Consider the following 24,128-nt stretch of genomic DNA (forward strand, 5'->3'; position numbering starts at 1 on the left):
CTGAATGGGCAGACGGGATATTGTTTTACAGAACTGGTTTATGCCAAAGGCTGGCTGGCACGGTCCAGAATTCCGAGGCTGAGGCATGGAATGTGGTGTGTTTAATTTGCTCTGTCCCTGGACTCAGCGCTGAGTCTAGATTTTCTCTGTAAGGTTGCTGAGAGGAGGGAAGGAGGATTTTGTAAGTGCCCCATTGATGTTAGACCAGCCAAAGCTAGCACCTCCAAAGTGGCTCCATTCACCTGACCTTCAGCAATGAAGTGTGATTTTTCTTAAATTACTGTGAATATTTTCCATCTGGATACCTTCCAACTTGATGGCATTAACATTACTTTCTCTAAACATTATTTCTTTGATAATTTCTCCCTCTTCTCTCCCTTTTCCCTTTATTCTGTTGAAGATGCCTAGCACGAAACATCAGCTGCTTACTCCGTAGATGCTAAGTGACCTGGTGAGCTCCTGCAGCATTTTACATCTGTTGCTCTGGATTTCCAGCATCGGCAGAATCTCTTGTGTTCCTTTATCCATTCCCCATTCTGGTTCCCCTCACCCTCCTCCTCTTCTCTTCACCTACCCATCACCTCCGGCTGGTGCTCCTCCTCTTTCCTTTTCTCCCCGTGGTCCACTGTCCCATCAGATTCCTTCTTCTTCAGCCCTTTACCTCTTCCACCTATCAGCTCCCAGCTTCTCACTTCATCCCCCCACCCCCCTCCAGCCAGTCACATTCCCCCCTCACCTGGTCTCACCTATCACCTGACAGCTTGTATTCCTTCCCCTTCCCCCACCTTCTCATTCTGGCTTCTTCCTCCCTCCTTTCCAGTCCTGACAAAGGGTCTCGGACTGGAATATCCACTGGCAAGGTTTCCAATTCAAGCACTACAACCTTTTCGGAGTCTGCGTACTGCCTCACTTCACAGAAGGGCTGTGGCAGGGCCCCAGGAAGGACGTTTTCTGTAAACAGTAAGCACAACGGTTCATGGTGAGCACAAGCAGTTGATTGGGCAGCGTGTGATGTAGCCACCACTGAGAGACAGCACCCCTTGACAGTACAACGCAGCACTCCCTCATCCGGGCACTGGGAGAAACAGGTTTTGGAGACAGCTACTGTCTTTCCACCTGCTGAAGTAGTTCAGTTGGGAGAACTAGCTTGGTGAGACTCATTGTAAATTGGAGGACCACTTCATCAAGCACCTCTGTTCCATCTGCCAAACGTGGAACTTCCTGGTGGCCAAATGTTTTAATTCCCATTCCCGTTCCAACATGTCGGTCCATGGCCTCTTCTTGTGGAATGATGAGGCCACCCCCAGAGTGGAGGAGCAACACCTTATATTCTGTTTGGACAGCCTCCACCCTGACAGCATAAATATTGACATCGTCTTCCAGCTACAAAAAAAACCCCTCTCTCTCCCCTCTTCTATTTTCAAATTTGGCCTCTTACCTCTTCTTACCTGCCTATCACCTCTCCCCTGGGTCCCCTCCTCCTTCCATTTCTCCTATGATCTACACTCTTCTCCCATCAGATTCTTTCCTCTCCAGAGGAAGGAATCTTTCCTATCCACCTGGCTTCACCTATCACCGACTAGCTATTCTCCTTTCCCTCCTCCTACCTCTTTGTTCTAGCATCTGCCCCCTTCCTTTCCAGTCCTGAAGAAGGGTCTTGGCCCAAAACGTCGACTGTTTATTCATTTCCATAGATGCTGCTTGACCTGCTGAGTTTCTTCAGCATTTTCTGTGTGTTGATTTGCATTTCCAGCACCTGCAGAATTTCTTGTGTTTATCAGTTTAGGAGATCTTTAGTCTAAAGATAACTGATTTAGTCCCAGTTCTTCGCACTGGTTGGGAACTATTCCTTTATGTATACAAAATTATTAGGCATAGATAGGGTTAATGCTTACCCCCCCCCCCCCCCCCAAAGTTGGGTAAGTCAAGAAGTGAAGTTCACAGGTTGAGAGTGAAAAGTGAAATACTTAATGGAGTCATGATGAGGAACTTCTTCACTGAGAAGGTCGTGCGCGTATGGAACGAGCTGCCAGTGGAAGTAGTGGATGTAGGCTTGATTGCAACATTTATGAGATATTTGGATAAGTACATGGATGGGAGGGGTATGGAAGTCTATGGTCCAGGTATGGATTGATGGAATGAGGCAGAACAGATGGTCTGAATGCCCTGTTTTTATGCTGTATTGCTCTGTGACTCTATGGTCTGTGAACTGACTCAATGTAACACTTGACATGGTGAACTGACCTGTGGTCCCGGTAGTCCTGGTGCTCCTGGTACACCCACTGTTCCATCTCTTCCTGGAAGTCCTGATAAACCCTTAAGTAAAAAAAACATTGAAAGAATACTCTTGCAATGAGTCTCATGATAAAATGACTGGATTACTAAGGTTAGCGTTGCAGAGTCAGAGATAGGAATAAACCCTATGGTACACTTACCATCATGGACATTTCTCCTGCATCAATACCATTTTCTAAATTTTCCCTACATTCCCATCAATTCCCCTGGATTCTATCGCACATTTTCACACTTAGAACAATATGCAATGGTCAATTAACCTTCCAACTTGCATTTGGAGTGTTGTGAGTAGCTGTCCGTGTCATACATAAGGAATGATGTGCTGGCATTGGAGAGGGTCCAAATGAGGTTCATGAGAATGATCCCTAAAATGAAAGGGTTAAGATACGAGAAGCATTTGATGGCGCTGGGCATGTACTCACCGGAGCTTAGAAGAATAAAGATGAATCTCACCGAATATTGAAAGACCTAAGTAGAGTGGACGTGTAGAGGATACCTCTTAAGAGTGGAAGAGTCTAGGACCAGAGGACAGGCAGACAAATGCTGGAATTTGTAACAGTCCTGTAGCAATCAAGGCCAGTGATAACTGATCAGGGTTCAATTCTCACCGCTGCCTGGAAGGAGTTTGGACGTTTTCCCTGTGACTGCGTGGGCTTCCTCTGGGTGCTCTGGTTTCCTCCCATTCCAAAGACTCACAGTTAGGGTTAGGATTAGTGAGCTGCCAGTATATCATGTTGGTGTTGTAAGAGTGGAGACACTCACAAGTTGCCCTCAGCACATCAGCAGACGGTGTTGGTAGTTGATGCAAGTGATACATTGCACTGTGTGAAATGCTTCAATGCACAGGTGACAAATACAGCTGGTCTATCTTTCTTTAGAAGTTTAAAATCAGTCATTAGAGGTCACATGTTTAATATAATGGACAGCTGGCAGATAAGCAGAATTATATTTTTTGCACGGCAAATTGTGGGATATGAAATCAACTTCTGAGAGATGCAAATTCTTTAACAACGTTCAAGTGGGATATATTGTACTCAGTGTCAGTAAGTCCAAGGAATTGATGATGGACTTCAGGAAGGGGAAGTCGAAGGAACACACCTGTCCTTACTGAGGGGTGAGCAGTTTCAAGTTCCTGGGTGTAAACACCTGCAAAGATTTATCCTGGACCCAACATATTGAGCCAAGCAACTCACACTCAAAGTTTTAGGAACAGCTCATTTCCCTCTGCCATCAAATTTCTGAATGGACAATTACCCCATGTATACTATCTTGATTTTTTGTTCTCTTTTTGTTATATGTGCAGTATTGGATACTTTATTATGTATACCTGTACACCTGCTCATTAATGCAAATATCTAATCAGCCTATCCTGTGGCAACAACTCAATGCGTTGAGTGGGGACATGGGGACATGAACAAGAGGTTCAGTTGCTGGTCAGACCAAACATCAGAATGGGGAAGAAATGTGATTTAAGTAACTTTGACAGTGGAATGATTGTTGGTGCCAGACAGGGTGGTTTGAGTATCTCAGAAACTGCTGATGCCTGGGATTTTCATGTACAACAGTCTATAGAGTTTACAGAGAATGGTATGAAAAACCAGAAGCATCCAATGCGTGGCAGTTTTTGTGGGAAAAACTGCCTTGTTAATGAGAGAGGTCGGATGAGAATGACCACTGGTTCTAGCTGACAGCAAAATAGCAGATTTTGCAATATATGTCAGAGATAATAAAGTTGATCTGATTCTGGTTCTAAGTGGCATGAGCAGAAGGGGATCATTCAGGAGTTGGGACAGGGGATCCCTCCTTGTGCATCCACTGAAGTGGGAGCTGAACACATTCAACATTAGGTTTGCACTTCTGTTGTCAGCAAGGGGCTACAGATGTAACTGTAATTTACCCTACTTCTTGGTAAATCTCTAATGGGACTTTAATTATTTTCTCCACTGTAATAGCACTGGTATTTTTGAAGACAACATGAGAAATGAAGTCATGGTGGTCTAGCTATTGGCGAAGGTAAGCTTCAGGGTTTCTCATGTGCATGGTTGTCATACCCTCTCTCCTGGTGGTCCCTGTGGGCCAGGTAGTCCAGCTTCCCCTCGCAAGCCTGGTTGCCCTGTGATACCAACTGGTCCTTGCTGTCCTGGAGGTCCTGGAGGACCTGGGGTCCCAGTGTCTCCCTGAAAAGAGCAAGAGAACTTGTTATTCACTTTCAGAGACACAGGAAATTCTGCAGATGTTGGAAACCTTGAGCAAAGCACACAACATGCTGGAGGAACTCAGCAGGTTAGGAGGGGAATACATAAAACTTTGACTGTTTATTTTCCTCCATAGATGCTGCCCAACCTGCTGAGTTTCTCCAGCATGTTGCGTGTGCTGTTTCACTTTGAGTGTTGTTTTAAGGTTCATGTTCAATTTCAGATCACATCTACATCGAATGATAACAGTGCTCTGGTAACAACCTGCACAACCTAAGGACATGCTGGGGGAGCTCGCAAGTGTTGCCACACATTCTGGTATGAATATTGCTTGTCCATCATGACACAGGACAATACAAGCAGCAACAACTACAAAACAGCAGCAAAACAAGCCCCGCTCCTTCCTATCACCCACCCACCTACCAACACACAGTCCTCCAACCCCAGGACAGGCCTCTTGGCCTTCAGCTTCCAGTGGACTTGCAGACTCACAGACCCAGGGCTGTGGCCAATAGACCTCATCTTAGACCATAAGACCATAAGATATAGGAGCAGAAGTAAGCCATTCGGCCCATCAAGTCTGCTTTGCCATTCAATCATGGGCTGACCCAATTCTTCCAGTCATCCCCACTCCCCTGCCTTCACCCCATACTCTTTGATTCCCTGGCTAATCAAGAACCTATCTATCTCTGCCTTAAATGTATCTAATGACTTGGCCTCCACAGCCGCTCGTGGCAACAAATTCCACAGATTTATCGCCCTCTGACTAAAGTAATTTCTCCGCATCTCTGTTCTAAATGGACATCCTTCAATCCTGAAGTCATGCCCTCTTACCCAAGACTCCCCTACCATGGGAAATAAATTTGCCATATCAAATCTGTTCAGGCCTTTTAACATTTGGAATGTTTCTATGAGATCTCCCCTCATTCTCCTGAACTCCAGGGAATACAGCCCAAGAGCTGCCAGACATTCTTCAAAATGTAACCCTTTCATTCCTGGAATCATTCTTGGGAATGTTCTCTGAACCCTCTCCAATGTCAGTATATCCTTTCTAAAATAAGGAGCCCAAAACTGCATACAATACTTCAAGTGTGGTATCACAAGTGCCTGATAGAGCCTCAACATCACATCCCTGCTCTTATATTCTATACCTCTAGAAATGAATGCCAACATTGCATTCACCTACTTCATAACCAACTCAACCTGGAGGTAAACCTTTAGGGTATCTTACACAAGGACTCCCAAGTCCCTTTGCATCACTGCATTTTGAATTCTCCCCCCATCTAAATAATAGTCTGCCTGTTTATTTCTGCCACCAAAATGCATGACCATACACTTTCCAACATTGTATTTCATTTGCCACTTCTTTGTCCATTCTGGACTTCTGATAGACTGTTGAGATTTGATCTTTGGTATCAACTCCAGAACTTTCTGATGACAATGAATGAGGTCCCTGGATGAGAACCTGAATTCCAGGCTTCAAAATCCAGACTCACTAATGCCAGGACCCTAAGGCCTTGAACTCTGGACTTTCTGACATTTGTGGCTAGGATTGACCCCGTTTTCCTCTATCTCCCTCAGGGTTGAAGACAAAATGTGTTCACACTTCAGCTGATCCTGTCTTCCTGGACTACTCTCCAAGCTGACACTCAATAGCAGCAGATCGGGGTTATGAGACCAGGCAGGTGGTAAGGGTGGCATCATCAGGACATGCAGGACTGTGTGGCAACATTCTGGGTTGGTCATAGCACCAATCTGAAAGATGTTGGGAATGGAAAATAGCCACAACTGCCCTTCAAATAAATCTTCATAAGCAAAGAAAATTATGGTATTCATCCCCCCACCTCTTCTGGGGTCCGCTCTTCTTTCCTTTCTCCCATGATCCACTCTCCTCTTCTATCAGATTCCTTTGTCTTCAGTCCTAGACCATTTCCACCTCTCATCTCCCATCTTCTCACTTCATACCCCTTCACCCACCCACCTCCTTTGCCCTCGCCCGGTCTCACCTATTACATGCCAGCTTGTATTCTTTCTTCTCCCTCCACCACCCTATCCTGGCTTCTCCCCTTTCCTTTCCATCCCTGATGAAGGGTCTTGGACCAAAACATCGATTGTTTATTCCTCTCCATAGATGCTGCCTGACCTGCTGGGTTCCTCCAGCATTTTGTGTACAATGCTCTAGATTTCCCATCTGAAAGACATTGGGACAGGAAAATGGCCACAAATGGCAATGAATGTTTGCAACAGTTTGGCTTTGCTTGGGCACAGGCTGAGTTTGGGCATTGGGCTTGGTGACACCAATCTGTTAGAGGCAGCTGGCACCAGATTTGTGATGGAGAGAGTAACAAATTCCTGGGCAATATTTTGGAGGGAAGTTGGAGAGGACATTAATGTTGGGGAGAGGAAAGGGCAGTTATCCAAGCCAGCTGTTTTAATAAAGTTTATTGCGTTCTTTTGATGGGATCCATGCACAACCAATATCCAAGAAAACCTCGACCAGCCCTTCTTCATGTGCTGTCTCTTGCTCTACAAACTCTGAACATGGTTTAGAAAGGGTATCTGACAACACATTGACCAGATCAGCTGTCCAGCCATGGATCTGCGCTGTCCACAACCAGTGGTGCTGAAATGGGCCATGGTAGAGTTATATAGAAATTCTGCTGACATAAACTGAACAGGAGAAATATTCCAAACATTTTCAAGCAACAGTCCTTCAAATTAACCCTCATAAGCAAAGGAGATTTTGGGATTCATTCCTTCCCACTGGTGTCCCCTCTCCTTCTCTTTCTCCCATGGTCCACTCTCCTCTTCTATCAGATTCCTTCGTCTTCAGCCTTTGACCATTTCCACCTCTCAGCTCCCATCTTCTCACTTCATACCCCTTCACCCAGCCACCTCCTTTGCCCTCACCTGGTCTCACTTATCAGATGCCACCTTGTACTCCTTCCCCTCCCCCCACCTTCTTAATCAAGGCTTCTTCCCCGCCCCCTTCCTTTCCAGTCCTGATGAAGGGTCTTGGACAAAAGCATTGATTGTTTATTCCTCTCCATAGATGCTGTGTGATCTGCTGAGTTCCTCCAGCATTTTGTGTATGCTATTCTACATTTCCAGCATCAGCAGAACCTCTTCTGTTATAGTATTCATTTCTCATTTATTGGTATGACTTGAAGATGGCTTATTTAAAACACCAGATCAAAATAAAAAGACTTTATCATAAATCTACACCATGCCTTTGAACAGAGGATCCTACAGAAGGTAGTGGATTCAGCCCAGTCCATCACAGGAAGAGCCGTCTCCACCATTAAGCATATCTACATGAAACACTGTCATGGGAAGTCAGCACCCATTATCAGCGATCCCCACCACTCTTCACACTACTGCCATCACATAGGAGATACAAGACCCTCTGGACTTGCACCACCAGGTTCAAGTACAGTTGCTACCCCTCACCCATCAGGCTCTTGAATAAATAGGGATAACTACACTCAGTTTCCTATCCATTGAGATGTTCCCACAACCATTGGTCTCACTTTTAAGGACTCTATCTCGTTATCTCATATTCTAGTTATCTACCATTTGTTTATACTTGCATTTGTGCACTTTGTTGTCTTCTGCACTCTGGCTGCCCTTTCATTGATTCTGTTATAGTTACTATTCTATAGATTTGCTGAGTATGCCCGTAGAAAAATTAATCTCAGGGATTGTATATGGTGATACACATGGACTTTGATAATAAAATCTACTTTGAACTTTCATTTTATCAGAGACAAATAACAAACTGCTGGTGGAAATTCACGGGTCAGGCAGTTTTCATAGAGGCAAAGGCTTGGTTGGCATTTCGAGTTGACACCACGACTGAGGGCTTGGCCCAAGTTGTCTACCATTCCTATGGCTCTACAATGGTGCTACATGGACTAGATGGGCCAAAAGGCCTGTTTATGTGCTGTACTTTTCTGTGATCTCTATGACATTGTCTGACCCACTGAGTTTCTCCAGCAGTTTGTTTTTCCACTCCAGATTTCAGAAAAATTGAGTCCCCGTTGGAGAAATTCCCTTAGTTCCTCCGTCACCCTCCCCCACCTTCTCTGCTACCTAGACTAATGTTTCTCTCTTTCCCTGAAGGATGCTAGACTTGAAACTTCTTGTCTTTCAGTAGGTGCTGGCTGACTGGCTGAGTTTCTGTGGCAATTTTTGGTTTTAGCATCTGCAGATTATGCAATGTTGAAGACTTTCTTTTACAGGTTTCTGGATAGTCACACAACAGTAATAATCAACGAGCACATCAAATACCTTAAGACCTGGAGGACCAGGTAGTCCTGGGGACCCAGGTAATCCAATGCCAGCTTCACCCTATGAGGAGGAAAATTTGAGATTGGTTACAAAAAAATCCGTATTTCAAAACTGCCCAATGCATCACCTGCACCAGCTTATCTGCCATCAAAGACGTGTACAGAAAGATGCTGGGAAAAGGCCAACAATATCATAAAGGATTCCACTCACCCTGCTCATGGACTGTTTGTCCCACTCCCATCAGACTACATAGCATCAACGCCAGGAGCCCCAGAGTCAGAAACAATTACTTTCCCCAAGCAGTATGGCTGATAAACATCTCCACCCACTAACCCAACCCTCCACACCACCAACCAAAACCACTTTATAATTTCCTGCCAGAGTCACCTTTTGAGCAAATACACCTGTACCTACTGTCAATTCACACACATACCATCAATCTATGTATATAAGCCACTATATGTATTTATATTTATTGTGTTTGTTATATTTTGTATTCTTATGTTTTTTTGTCCTGCATTGGATCTGGAATAACAATTATTTTGTTCTCCTTTACATTTTGTGAACTGGAAATGACATTAAACCATGTTGAATCTTTAATTTCGTGCCTTCACTATTTTAGTTTCTGAACAAAGTTTCAGCAGAAGAACTGATTACAGCTATCTTTGTAACTCATTTGGTACATGTGCTACTGAACCATTGATGTAGAGAAGGTTTTGGGATGATGGACAATCCTAGTTTTGTTGACATGCACAATCCTTAGCCATTGGAGTGAAGATGTAGTGGTAAGGAAGCCAAATGCAATGTTAACATTTCCAGAGAACTGAAGTATAAAAACAAAGTGTTGAGGCTTTACTAGACATTGGTCAGACTGCATTTGAAGTTTTATGAGCAGCTTTGGGCCTCTTATCCAAGAAAAGATATGCTGGCATTGGAGAGATTCATGAGAATGTTTCCTGGAAAGAACTTGATGGCTCTGGGCCTGTACTCACTGGAGTTTAGGGGAACTCTTATTGAATCCTATTGAATATTAAAAGGTCTGCTTAGAGTGGATGTGGAGAGGATATTTCCTATAGTGAGTGAATCTAGGACTTGAGCGCACATCTTCAGAATAGAGGGATGTCCATTTTGAACAGAGATGTGGAAGAATTTCTTTAGCCAGAGGATAGTGAATCTGTGGAAATCATTGCCACAGATGGCTGTGGAGGCCGTCATTGGGTATATTTAAAGTGCAGATTGGTAAGTTCTTGATTAGCAAGGGTGTCAAAGGTTACGGGGAGAAGGCAGGAGAATCAGGTTGGGAGGGGTAATAAATCAGCCATGATTGAATGGTGGAGCAGATTTTGATGGGCTGAATGACCTAATTTTGCTCCCATGTTTTTGGCCTTATGGAATACCAGCAAATAGTCCTCTTCCTGATTACATTCCTCAACTTCTGCTATGTTTGAACAGAGAGGGTTGAAGAGTTGGAACAGATTACAGGAGTTGTGAGGGGTGAGGCTACATATAAGACCACAAGAGATAGGAGCAGAATTAGACCATTTGGCCTTTTGAGTACTCAACATCTCTGTTCTAAGTGGATGTCCCACTACTCTGAGGCTGTGCCCTCTGGTCCTAGATTCTGCCACTATTTGAAACAATGCAGACTGTAGGACACAAGGAAGACTTGTAATTTGTAGAATGTGGAACAGATCACTGGTGAGTGTGAGTTTCTTTCAGTTTTCAGATTAGGGAACTGAAGAAGACCCAGAAAAAGTATTGAAATTATGGCTTACCACCAGGCTGAATACTGGTGGTCATTCTCAACTTCTGGATCATAATTTAGGATTAAGGAGGAATTTCTCAGACTCCTTTTAAAATGGCTTGAAGTTTTCCTCCTCAGATTTATGAGGAAAGTGGGGGCAGGTCAAGGTGGCTGTAGATTGTACATAGACAAGGGTTAATAACCAGCTGGTCTTGCTTCCTCTCCCACTCTTTTTGCTACCACCAACGGAGTCCTGGGTCTCACATCAACAGATTCAGGAACAATTGTTGCTCTATTACCATCGAGTTTCTGGACCAGCGTGAATGGTTTCACTTCTTTAGCGCTAAACTGACTTCACAACCTGTAGATTCATTTGCAGGGACTCTACCTTTGTTATGTATGGATCTTTATGGATTCCATTTTATTTCTTTATTTTCCTGTGTTCTTCTCAACAGGATTTCTCATTTTGCCATCAGTGGGCAAAACTGATTCTGGGATTGAAAGTCTTATCATATGAGGAGTGTTTGATGACTCTTGGCCTGTACTCACTGGAATTCAGTAGAATGAGGGGGTATCACAATGAAACTTATTGAAGGTTGAAAGGTTTAAACCATTAATTCTGGATAAGGCCTTTTTAACATGGAAAACTAAGGGAATAAAAACATTCACAAGGAAATCTGCAGATGTTGGAAATTCAAACAACACACACAAAATGCTGGTGGAACACAGCAGGCCAGGCAGCATCAATAGGGAGAAGCACTGTCGACTTTTCGGGCCAAGACCCTTCGTCAGGACAAAGGGCCTCGGCCCGAAACGTCGACAGTGCTTCTCCCTATAGATGCTGCCTGGCCTGCTGTGTTCCACCAGCATTTTGTGTGTGTTGTTGGAATAAAAACATTTTTAGATTTGTTTTTAGAGAATTGTTTAATGTCTTTTTCACAGCTAGTGGATAAATATGATATATCTAATGCACAATTTTTTAGATATTTACAAGTTAGGAATTATTTTAAAACGCGATTTGTTACCAAATTATCCATTTGCTCATTTACCAAATATGATAAATGCTATTTTTCAGCTTAAACCATTTCAAAAAGGATTGATAGCCATTATATATAAACTGCTCATGAATTTATGAATGACGTCTAATGATAAGGTTAAACATGCTTGGGAATTGGAACTTCAGGAGTCACTTTCAGATGATCAATGGAACAAAGTTTATCATTTAGTTAACAATTCATCTATCTGCGCCCATCACTCCTTGATTCAGTTCAAGGTAGTGCACAGGATGCATATGTCAAAAGATAAACTAGCGCGTATTTTTTCTAATATAAATCCCACCTGTGATAGATGTAACACTGAGGTGACTACCTTAACTCATAAGTTTTGGTCTTGTATAAAGTTAAATAATTTATGGAGGGATGTTTTTAGAATGTTATCTAAAGTCATAGGTTTGGACCTACAAACTAATTCACTTACGGCAATCTTTGGGATCACTCCGAAGGAAGCAGGAAATGTTCCTGCGTCCGCTCAACGTATGATAGCTTTTTCAACTTTATTGGCTAGGAGAGCTATTTTGTTGTATTGTAAGGATCCCAATCCTCCTACTGGTTTTTTTTTTCGGCTCTCCTCCATTATTTACTAGGATGTTACCTGGGTTTCAGCACTTAAGTTACAGAGAAAGGTTGAACAAGTTAGGTCTTTATTCATTGGAGCGTAGAAGGTTGAGGGGGGATTTGATCGAGGTATTTAAAATGTTGAGAGGGATAGATAGAGTTGACGTGAATAGGCTGTTTCCATTGAGAGTAGGGGAGATTCAAACGAGAGGACATGATTTGAGAGTTAGGGGGCAAAAGTTTAAGGGAAACACGAGGGGGTATTTCTTTACTCAGAGAGTGATAGCTGTGTGGAATGAGCTTCCTGTAGAAGTAGTAGAGGCCAGTTCAGTTGTGTCATTTAAGGTAAAATTGGATAGGTATATGGACAGGAAAGGAGTGGAGGGTTATGGGCTGAGTGCGGGTAGGTGGGACTAGGTGAGATTAAGAGTTTGGCACGGACTAGGAGGGCCGGAATGGCCTGTTTCCGTGCTGTGATTGTTATATGGTTATATGATTATGTCCTGTTTAAGCTTGGAGAAAATTAGAAGTCAGACGTTCGATACATCTTTTGAATTTGAGCAAACCTGGCGACCTTTCATTCAATATTTTCAAATGATTTAAATTTTCTTGGTTTTACTTCTTTAGGTAGTCTTTTTTTTCTTCTCTGTGAAGTTTCAGATTTGACCAGAAGGATTTTTCCCTTTTTTTTTGTAATTATATCTTCAAAATGGACTGCCCATTTTTTTTTTGTTTTAGGTTTTTTTCTTCTCAATAATAGAAATTCTGAGTCTTTTTTAATGAATTGTTAAGAGGAGTTGTGGTTCCTTTTATATAGTAACAATATTATTCTATACATGATTTTGACAGTGTATATCCCTTTCTTTGTTTGTACTTTTATTGAATTATGTATTTGATATAACTTCTCCAATTTGTATTTATCCTTATTTTTTTAAATCAATAAAAAAGATTGAAAAGGAAATGAAAAATGAAAGGTCTCAATACAGTGGATGTGGAGAGGATGTTTCTTATGGTGGGGAAGTCTAGAAACAGGGGACACAGCCTCAGAATAGAGGGGATGTCCATTTAGAATGGAGGTGAGGAGAAATTTCTTTAGCCAGACAGTGTTGAATCTGTGGAATTTGTTGGCACAGGTGGCTATGGAGGCCAAGTCATTGGGTATATTTAAGGCAGAGGTAGATAGGTTCTTGATTAGTCAGGGCATGAAGGGCTATGGGGAGAAGGCAGGAGAATAGGGTTGAGAGGGAAATGGATCTGTCATGATGAAATGGTGGAGCAGACTTGATGGGCCAAATGGCCTAATTTTGCTCCTATATCTTATGGATGAGGCTCTTTCACCCCTGTACATACCATCAGATGATCATAACCAGAATTAAGTATCCCCACCATTGAGGACATGCTCTCCTCTCACTTATGCCATATGGGATGTACAGGAGCCTTAGGTCCTACACCATCATTCAACTGTCAGGCTTCTAAAACAGCATGGATAACAACTCACCTTGACAACCTATGGATTCACGCTAAAACTCGTCCTCAGCATATTTATTTATTTATTTGCTTGTTTGTTTATTATTTGGTTACCTTGTATTTGCACAGTTTGCTGTTTGCTCATTGGTTGATTTGCCAGTCTTTGTGTGTAGTTTTTAATTGATTCTATTGGATTTCTTTGTTCTACTGTGAATGCCTGCAAGAAAATTAATCTCAGGGTAGCATAGGGTGACCTACACTCTACGTACTTTGATAATAAAGTTCCTTTGAACTTTTGAGTTTCTTTAAGTCACTAAATGCAGCCGAATCAGTCCTGATATACTGAACCTGCTTTCCCATACTGGAGCGAGACTCACATGTCTATCACCCCTTTGCTGACTTCAATCCATCCCAAAGTCCGTTACCACCAAGTGAAAACTTAAAGCAGCCATATCCATGCACAGCAAGCTCCCACAATAATGACCTGATACCAGTGGGAGTGTGGGCAGGCCCTTTCCGGTCGCCATCAGTAATACTGAAGCAGTCAGAGCACAGACATCATTTACCTTATTGCCTTTGAGTCCAAATGAGCCTCTTGCACCCTGCAATAAAAAGTTATTAAAATATATTGAAAGGAGTATGATTTTAACAATAGGCTCTCCACACCCCACGTGAAGTGTTCTGCAGACACATAAAGGTGGAACCGTGTCATTAATATTTAAGTCTTGGAGACTTTAAAGTGGAGGGAGATAAATATTTAAAAGACTGGGGAATTGAGGGCTGTGTGAAATTGGTACCGTGGTTGAACCGAGACCTCGGGTAGATCACGTTGAATGGCAGGGCGGGATTGAAGGGCCAAGGGGATGACTCCTACCCCTGATTCCTTTTGACTTTATTTAATAGTAAAAAGCTAGTGAAAGCTCTTTCACAATTAGATTACTTATGTGCAATAAGTTGGGCTGTTTTCCCTGGCGTGTTGTAGGCCGAGGAGAGGCCTGATGGAAGTTTATAAAATGTTGACAGGTATAGATTAGACCATCAGAGGAAAGATGGGATCTGTACTTAGAGTCTCACCGGAAGCAACAATTCTGATGCAGGACTCCTCAGGACCAGAGTATGCCTCAGTCCAGCAGTGAGTCTGGGCTCAGAGAGCTAATGCAGAATCTTTCTCATTTTGATATCTCTGTTGATTGGACGGAACCATCTAGTTGTTCTGGCGCAGATTATCAAACAGACATTGGAACATGACAGCACAGTACAGGTCCTTCGGCCCGCAATTTTGTACTAACCTTTTAACTTAGACTAAGCTCAATCTAACTTTCCCTTCCACATAGCCCTCCATTTTTCTGTCGTCCACATGCCTGTCTGAGACTCTTAAATGTCCCCAAAAGACTCTTAGATAGGCACATGGATCAACATATCAATTAACACCAAATGCACGCGACAGTGTCAGAACTCCTCACATTTGGTTTTATTGGTTACTTTGGAAAGGGATGTGTAGAGGCAATTACAACTAGTAATCAATACTCTGCAGAGCTATTGAGTAAGGGCCATTTCTCCACTCTCATAGGTTCAGTACTACATGGCATGGAGGCAGGTCCTTCTGCCCAACTTGTTCATCCCATACCAGACAGTTATCTATGCTAATCCCATTTGCTTGTTTTTGGGTCGTAGCTTTCCATCCCTTCCTATTTCTGTACCTGCCTGTTAGGTATGCGCGGAGCAAGAACAACAGTATGGTACGATTAAATGTTTTTACCGAGTCACGTTCGTACCAGTACACACTGAGTAACTCAGGGTGGAAGCAACAAACCGGGCCCGCCAAGACGAAAACATACGTACTCAAAAACCCGCGACCAAACGAGAGCCCTCCGTGCCTGGGAGGCCCAACCGATTGGCCACAATCCCACTTGCCACATTCTTGCAATTGATCTAATACAGTACACTGTCCAAGTGTGTGTGTGTGTTTTTTAAACTGTGTACATGTACCCTTCTCTTCTTAAAGAAATTCTTGTCTTTAAAATAACTACTTATCACTTAGCAAATCTTATTTACAATGAAGACGGCAAACTGGGTAAATCCATTGACTACTCACATCCTGTCCAGGCTCTCCGGGTTCACCTTGTTCACCCTTGAACGAGAGAAATCAGGTTTAAATCTTCACCGTAATCAACAATCAAAGAAAAAGAGTCTCCAGCTTAATCCAACAGAGGATGAGTGTGATAAGATAGCCACCAACAGCCCATTGGACTCTATAAACGTCTTTAAGGCAGAGAAACATCCTTCAGCATTTGGCTCGGGAGAACTGGACATGCAAAGCCCCAGTGAGAAGTACAGCACTAATTAGAAGTTGGGGGCAGAGCATTGGAGGCAGAAACATTAATAGGGTCGGGATAGTGGGGTTTCTCTCCCCACCATCAAGGACATCTTCAAAAGCTGTGGCCTCAAGAGGGTGGCATCCACAATTAAAGACCCTCAGGACCTAGGGCATGATATCTACCATCAAGGAATGAGGTACAGGAGCCTGAGGATGCACACTCAATAATTTGGGAGTTGTTTCTTCCCCTCCGCCGTTGGATTTCCTAATGTCCCATGAACACTACCTCACTACTTTGCTCTCTTTTTGTGCTATTTAGTTTTTATACTTCTTTTGTAACATATAAAAATATTTTATGTATTACACTGCACTGCTGCCATAAAACAACAAATTTTGTGACATACGTCAGTGATAGTAAACCTGATTCTGATCCTGAAAATCTCACCCTTACTGCCCAGGCTGTGAACTAGTGCACCCCTCCCAGAACCCATCTGGTCTAGCGCCTCTTGATGCAAGGCCAAATCTGGCCAGAAACAAGTAGCATTTACAGGCATAGTTATCGAACAATACAGCACAGATATAGGCTCTTTGGCCCAACCAGCCCATGCTGACCATGGTGTTTAATGGCAGGTCATTTGCCAGCTGTCACCTCACCTGCCCATCCCTTAAGCCACTGTGAAATTTGTGGTTTTGCGGTAGCAGTACATTGCAATATGTGTATATATAAGCCTTCCCCATGAGTGGGTATAACCGCAAGGCAGCGGAGGTTCCTTCTCCTAGGTGAGCTGCCAACCACAGCTGAGGAGCCTCATCTGCCTGATGCAACTGGATTTAAGGCGCCAGTAACCTGTCTTTGCCTGTTCTTCTGTCAGTAGAAATGGATCCAACGGGCTAAGTAGCTAAGCCACAACATGAAGGCCAGGAGCTGGACTTGGTTGTCAGGGGTTGTTGGCGATGCATGCTATAGGGAGCATTTAATAGGGGTAGTGGGAGCTTATCCCCACTGCCTCCCCGGCTTTAACAACCTTAAGGAACCACACACACACACGCACACACACGCACCTTTTGCATTGCTTATTTGTATAAATTAAGTGCCAAAGAGAGCAAAAATAGCGTTCACGGGTTCATTGTCCACTCAGAAATCTGACGGTGGAGGTCAGAAGCTGTTCCAAAAAGGTTGAATGTGTGCCTTCAAGCTTCTGTACCACCCCTTGATTGTGATGTTAGTAAGAAGAAGACATGTAGGGTTCTAGTGGGACCAATGCCCTCTCAAAGGATAATTCAACCGCTGGTGGTGATATCTAACTGCTTTCTGTCCCACTGGTTTCAACAAAGGAGAAAATATATTGGCTGGTCATATAACTGGCTGCAGAAAGATACTGTCCACTGAACTACCATCGCAAGTGAAAGATTCATAGGAGCCACGTATCTGTTCTCTATCTGCTTTATATTCTGTGTTGTGTGTGTATTATGGCAGCTAGTCTCGTGAGGTATGGTAAAAGCAAGAGGAATAAGTTACATTTTCCTGCTTATTTCAGGGCAGTTTTTAGCCCGGGACAGATGGAAGTATCTTTTGCTGACCACTGACACAACACTCAATAATGGTTAACTGTATCTTTACTCATTGCTAATAAAGGATTGAATAAAGGATTTGACTTCAGGGCAATTGTTGGAGCTGTGGGCGCATCACACAAGTATAACAGTTTGTACAGTCGCAGGCAAGCGGCAAAAGTTTTTGCTTTTGATTTTGGATTAGTTTTGCCGCTAGAAGATTCCTTTACTTTGTACTTGATGACAAGCTCTTCCCGATTTTCAATCTATTTAGATGAAAAGGATTCCAAAGTTATTCACTGTGGCTTTTTACATCACACACTCAGATCTTTGATTCTGTACCTTCTGTCCCCTTGGGCCCACTGGACCTTGGTCACCTTTCATACCCTGGAGAGAAAATAAATTAAAATGTTCATTAACCTCTCTTGCGTTAACGTCAAAGGCCTTTTGCATTTGCACCTCAAACAATAAGAGTATCTTCATGTCTAAGAAACTAGAACAGGACTAGATTTCCTGGTGGCCACCCATTTCAATTTGACTTCCCATTCAGACATGCGAGTCTGTGGCTTCCTCTACTGCCACGGTGAGGCAACACTCAGGTTGGAGGATCAACACCTCATATTCCATCCGGGTCATCTCCAAACTGATGGTATTAACTTGTATAACTTCTGGTCATTTCTTCCCCTTCTCCTTTCTCTCTTTTTCCATTCCCCATTCTGCTTACTCTCTCACCACTTCTCCTCAACTGCCCATCACCCCCCTTTGGTTCCCCTCCTCCTTCCATTTCTCCCATTGTCCACTCTCCTCTCCTGTCAGATTTCTTTTTCTTCAGCCCTTTATCTCTTCCACCTATCATCTCCCAGCTTCTTACTTCATCCTACTTCCCCACACACCCATCTTCCTGCTTACCTGGTCTCAGCTTTCACCTTTCAGCAACTCCTTTCCCTCCCCTCCCCACCTTCTTATTCTGGCTTCTTCCCTCTTCTTTTCCAGTCCTGATGAAGGGTCTCAGCCAGAAACGTTGACTGTTTATTTCTCTCCATAGACGCTGCCTGATCTACTGAGTTCCTCCAGCAATTTGCATGTGGCAGCAAGTCTGTCTCCACTAAAGTACGTGATACTGTCCTTAATTGACCTAAGTTTATCTTGGGACACCTTGCTATAATTGAAAATGGTCTTAGCATAAAATCTAGTCATTCTATTTTACAGCACCTATTAATGTCCATGGAACTAATTAATCTTAACAACATCCTCCCATGATATACTGTATATAATAAATATATGAAACAGGAGCAAGAGGAAGACATTGAGTCCTTTAATCTTCCTCATGCATTCAGTAGTAACATGGCTGATCCATGGGCATCTTCCATCCAAACTCCATATGCTGCTGGTTTGTTTAAGAAACTGGAAACCTTTCAACTTTGACATGGAATATACTCAAGAAATTGGGCAGTGAGTCCCAGACGTATGTCAAGGACTTGGGCAGGGAGTTCCAGACGTATGTCAAGGACTTGGGCAGGGAGTCCCAGACGTATGTCAAGGACTTGGGCAGTGAGTCCCCGAGCTTTGCAACTAAGTAAAGAGATTTGTTCTAATCAACTTCTTTCAAGGCTGACCTTCTACTCATGTTTTATTCCTGGACTCTCAAGCCCTCTAAAAACTTTGACTCGGAAACTCAGAAGGCAATTTTCTTAACATTTGAGGGTGCAGGCTAATTCTACTCAATCTCAAAACCTGGGACCACCCTCATCCACCTGGCATTGTTCCAGTGAACTTTTGGGCAAGCGTGATCTTCCTACAATGAGATCAGGCTCTATGCATACTTGCACATGTTCTTCCTCCAAAACTCTGTACACTTCTATTATATTTTCTATTTTGAGATAAGGCACAGTAACAGGCCCTCCTGGCACAACGAGCCTGTGCTGCCCAATTACACCCATGTGAACAATTAACCGCACATCTTTGAAATGTGGAAGGAAACTGGAGCACGCAGAGGAAACCCACATGGACACAGCATACAAACTCTTTACAGACAGTGGTGGGATTGAACCCAGGTAGATGAGTGCTGTAATAGCATTATGCTAACTGTTATGCAGTCTTATTCAGAGTCTTGGCCCTAAATATTGACATTTTAATTTCCATAGACACTGCTTGACCTGCTAGGTTCCACCAGAATTTTGTGATTGTAGCTTTGAAATCCAGGTGGTTCTTGGTTACAGTATGAACGGTATGGTACTCATAACAAAATGAACCAACTTACCGCTTCACCCTTCAGACCTCTCTGTCCTGAGGCTCCAGGTATTATCTCTCCAGATGTTCCCTAAATTAAACAATGCAAGTTGAGGAATGTAGCCTCGAACTATGTACAAGAAAAAAATAAAAGCATAGTCTTACAGCACAGAAACAGGCCCTTCGGTCCAACTGGTAAACGCTGAACACAGTGTCCATCTAAGCTAGTCCACTTTGCCTGCATTTGGTCCATATCTCTCTAATCCAGGGGCTCCCAACCTTCTTTATGCTATGGACTAATACCGTTAGACAAGGAGTCCGTGGACCCTGGACTGGGAACCTGTGCTCTAATTCTTCCCCATCCATCTACCTGTCCAACTGCCCAATAACAATTATGTCAACACTTCCTTTTGCAGGTCATTCCTTAATTGGGACTCCGTCAGGTTGAAAAAAGTTCCCAGGTTCCAATTAAAGCTCTCTCCTCTCACCTTAAACATCTTTATTTATTTATTGACATACAGCACAGAATTGGCGCTTCCAGATGTTCAGGCCACGCTGCTCAGCCACCCCCCAACCACAGGAAAATTTACAACAACCAATTAACCTACTAACTGGTACATCTTTTGACTGTGGAAGAAATCCCATGCGGTCGTGGGGAGAACATAGAAACTCCTTACAGGCAGAAGCGGGAATTGAACCCAGGTCACCTGTAATGTAGTGTTTCGCGAACCATTATGCCACCATATCACCCTTTAGTTCTCATTTCTCCAACTCTGGAAGAAGCCCCTCATGATTTTATACACCTCTATAAGTAGTCTCCTCTATAAGTAACCCCTAAATTGAAAATATATCATCTTATACTGGGGTTGAAAGCCAAGGAGAGACAGAACAACCAAACAGTGAGGTACAACATTGGCTGAGAACAGAACTGTGAAACAATGAGGAGGGTTGGTAAGTTCATTTGGAGCATAAACAGCAACATGTCTATGATCACTGAGAAATGTCGTGAAAAGTGTTGTCTTGCAGTGCAATGGGAGCTGTACACAGAGTCGCCACTCTCTGGCATTGTCTTGGCTTACATTTGAAGAGGCCAGTTGTTCAATGTCCTGTTCTTTTGTTAGAAGTTATTTGTAAAATATTATCTTCTCTGTGCATTAAAATGTCTAGTTCCTCAGCATGCACATCCCTGAGGTCCTCACGTGGTCTGAACACACCAGCTATGTGGTGAAAAAGGTGCAACAGCGTTTCTTTAACCTCAGACGGTTGAGGAAGTTCGGTATGAGACCCCAAATCCTAAGAATTTTCTACAGGACCACAATTGAGAGAATCCTGACTGGATGCATTACTGCCTGGTATGGGAACTGTACTTACCTCAATCGCAGGACTCTGCAGAGAGTGGTGCGGACAGCCCAGCGCATCTGTAGTTGTGAACCTCCCACTATTCAGGACATTTACAAAGACAGGTGTGAAAAAGGGCCTGAAGGATCATTGGGGACCTGAATCACCCCAACCACAATCTGTTCCAGCTGCTACCATCTGAAAAACTGTGCTGCAGCATGAAAGCCAGGACCAACAGGCTCCGGGACAGCTTCTTCCACCAGGCCATCTGACTGATTAACTCACGCTGATTTGAGTGTATTTCTATGTTACATTGACTGTTCTATTTATTATAAATTACTATGATTGCACATTGAACATTTAGATGGAGACGTAACATAAAGATTTTTACCCCTCATGTATGTGAAGGATGTAAGAAATAAGGTCAATTCAATTCAATTCTAGTTACCTTTTCTCCTTTTGGTCCAGGTTCTCCAGGACTTCCAGAAATTGACTACAACAGAATGAAAGTTCTCAATAAATCCATGCAGGCAAATTCACATGTCAGTTATAATCCAGTGGTTATTCCTTAATTTTCATTTAGGCATACAGCATGGTAGCATGTCCTTCTGGCCCGACGAGACCTGTGTGACCAATTAACTTATAAACTCGTACACCTTGTCTTTGGAATATGGGAGGAAACTCGAGCACCCAGAGGAAACACAAGTGATCATGAGGAGTACGGACAAATTCAGAGATGGCTACAGATTTGAACCCGGGTTGCTAGCACTGTAATAGTGTTGTGCTGGCCCCTACACTACTGTGTAGTGCAGATGGAAGATCAAATATTGATCTTCCAATCGCCAATTTATCCTCCTTTTATGGTTGCTCCAATCCTCTGGACATTCAGAAGATGACAAGATGCATTTGTATATAAACAAATCCTTTCAATTACAGAGCCAAACTTTCCCACGATACAATGTTCTGACTTTGATCACTCCTACTAATTCATCCCAATCCTACTGGAGACCATTGATGGTGGCTGATGAAATTCCTATACTGCAATCACAGAAATTCAGGGTTACAGACAGCTGCTGGGATCCAATTAAGGGTTGTCAATATGTTCCAACACAAGTGAAGATGTTCAATAACACCAGGCCAAGGAGAAGATGCCCAAATCTGAGCACTTTAAGCCAGTGAGTGGGTGCTGAAAGCCAGTGATGTAGCCAGCAATTAGTGGGGAGAAAGTGAAGGGGTGGGTATCCGTGGTATCAGACATTGAAGGGTTGGGTGTGGAAAGCAAGGGGCAGCAGAGAAGGGGGACTGTCTGCTCTTTGCAAACATGAGGTGCTGGAAAGCCAAAGCAACACACACAAAATGCTGGAGGAACTCAGTAGGCCAGGCAGCATTTATGAAAAAGAGCAAACAGTCAACGTTTTGGACCAAGGGCCCTCTTCAGGATTGAGAAAGAAGGGGGAGAAGCCAGAATAAAATGGTGGAGGAGGGGAAAGAGGCTAGCTGGAAGGTAATAGGTGAGGCTAGGTTGATGGGAAATGTCAAGGGCTGGAGAAGAAAGAATCTGATAGGAGACGAGAGTGGACAGTAGGAGAAAGGGTCCTGGGAGAAGTAAAAGGCTGGTGAGAAGAAATAAAATGTCAGAGTGGCAAGGCGTGGGGGGGGGGGGGGGGAAGATTTGTTCACTGGAAGGAGAAACTGATATTCATGTCATTGGAAAGGAGGGAACACAGAAGTAATATAAGGTGTTGCTCCTCTAAGATGAGGCCGGCCTCATCTTGTCACAAGAGATGGCCATGGATCGACATGTTGGAACAGGAATGGGAATCAGAATTAAAATATTTGGTCACCTGAAAGTTCTGCTTGTGGCAGATGGTACAGAGGAGTTCAACAAAGCAGTTCCCCGATTTATGATGGGTCTCGCAAATGTAGAGGAGGTTGCATCAGGAGCACTGGACACAAAATCCCAGCAGGTTTGGAAGTGAAGTGTTGTCTCACCTGGAAGGACTGTTTGAGGCACATAATGGAGGTGGGTGAGGAGGTCTATGGAAAGGTGTAGCACTTGGGCTACTTCCAGGGACAGGTGCAGGGAGAGAGATTAGTGGGGAGGAGGGAATGAATGGCCAAGGGAAACGTGGAGGGAGGGGAGGTTCAGTGTATGTTCAACGTTGAGGAATTTTCTCTCCAAGCTTCCAGTGAATTCTGGATTCAGTGCTGGGGTTTGCAGGGTTTGTTTTACCTCAAAAGAAGCTAAAGGGGCTATTTTTTGGGGCCTCCTCGTTCAACAGTGAAAGCAGCCCAACTCTTTGCCTGACAATTAGAATTCAAAATTAACTCACCTCTCCACGGAGCCCAGGTGGTCCTTGATCCCCCTTGGGTCCAATGATACCTGGGAATCCTTGACTACCCTAAAAAAATTTAGAATGGATTAATGATCTTATAGAACACAGACCATGGAATATTACAGGAGTTCAGCAAGTTAAGTTTGCCTGGTTCTTTTCCTTAAGTTAAGACCATAGATCATGATTCCAATTCAGGTTCATTTATTTACCGCATGTACCTTTGCACTAACAACCAACACAACCCGAGGATGTGCTGGGGGCAGCCCGCAAGTTTTGCCAATCTGCTGATCTCCTGGGATTTTCATGCGCAGCAGGGGTTCCCAACTGGGGATCCACTCATGTGCAAGGTTAGCAAGGTGCAGTTAAAATTAAATTACCCTAGTCCCAGGAAGTCCTTGTTCTCCATCTTTTCCTGGAACGCCGTCTCTTCCCGAAACTCCAGGCTTCCCAGGTTCTCCCTGAATGCCGATTAAATAAAAAGATACATTTTTACAACATTCACAAGTAACTTCAGTTAAAGTGGTCAGCACGCAAGGCTTGTTAGATTAAAATATTTTTTTTAATATTGATCTAGTGTTGATATTGACAGGAAAGATATCAATAAGATTGAAAGAGTGCAGAGAAAGTTTAAAAGGATGTTGCTGGGACTTGAGGACCTGAGTTATAGAGAATGGTTGAAAAGTTTAGGACTTCATTCACTGGAGTGTAAGAGAATGAGGGTTGATTTGATAGAGGTATACAAAATTCTGGGTG

The 24,128-nt window shown here is 43.4% G+C and overlaps 1 protein-coding gene across 1 annotated transcript in view; it reads right to left on the reverse strand.

Moving 5' to 3' along the window:
* col7a1 (collagen, type VII, alpha 1) overlaps nucleotides 1–24,128 on the reverse strand; it is a 325,194-nt gene that overhangs the window by 35,536 nt on the left and 265,530 nt on the right. Inside the window, exons 93-102 of the mRNA XM_073072948.1 lie at nucleotides 23,753–23,833; nucleotides 23,373–23,441; nucleotides 21,488–21,532; nucleotides 19,733–19,792; nucleotides 17,815–17,859; nucleotides 15,700–15,735; nucleotides 14,171–14,206; nucleotides 8,781–8,840; nucleotides 4,347–4,472; nucleotides 2,245–2,316 (exon numbers count right to left, since the gene is read on the reverse strand). Coding sequence (XP_072929049.1) covers nucleotides 2,245–2,316; nucleotides 4,347–4,472; nucleotides 8,781–8,840; nucleotides 14,171–14,206; nucleotides 15,700–15,735; nucleotides 17,815–17,859; nucleotides 19,733–19,792; nucleotides 21,488–21,532; nucleotides 23,373–23,441; nucleotides 23,753–23,833 — 630 coding nt within the window. The remainder of the gene's footprint in view (nucleotides 1–2,244; nucleotides 2,317–4,346; nucleotides 4,473–8,780; nucleotides 8,841–14,170; nucleotides 14,207–15,699; nucleotides 15,736–17,814; nucleotides 17,860–19,732; nucleotides 19,793–21,487; nucleotides 21,533–23,372; nucleotides 23,442–23,752; nucleotides 23,834–24,128) is intronic.

The sequence above is a fragment of the Hemitrygon akajei genome, chromosome 19 (genome assembly GCF_048418815.1).
Source record: "Hemitrygon akajei chromosome 19, sHemAka1.3, whole genome shotgun sequence".
NCBI classification, from domain to species: Eukaryota; Metazoa; Chordata; class Chondrichthyes; order Myliobatiformes; family Dasyatidae; genus Hemitrygon; species Hemitrygon akajei.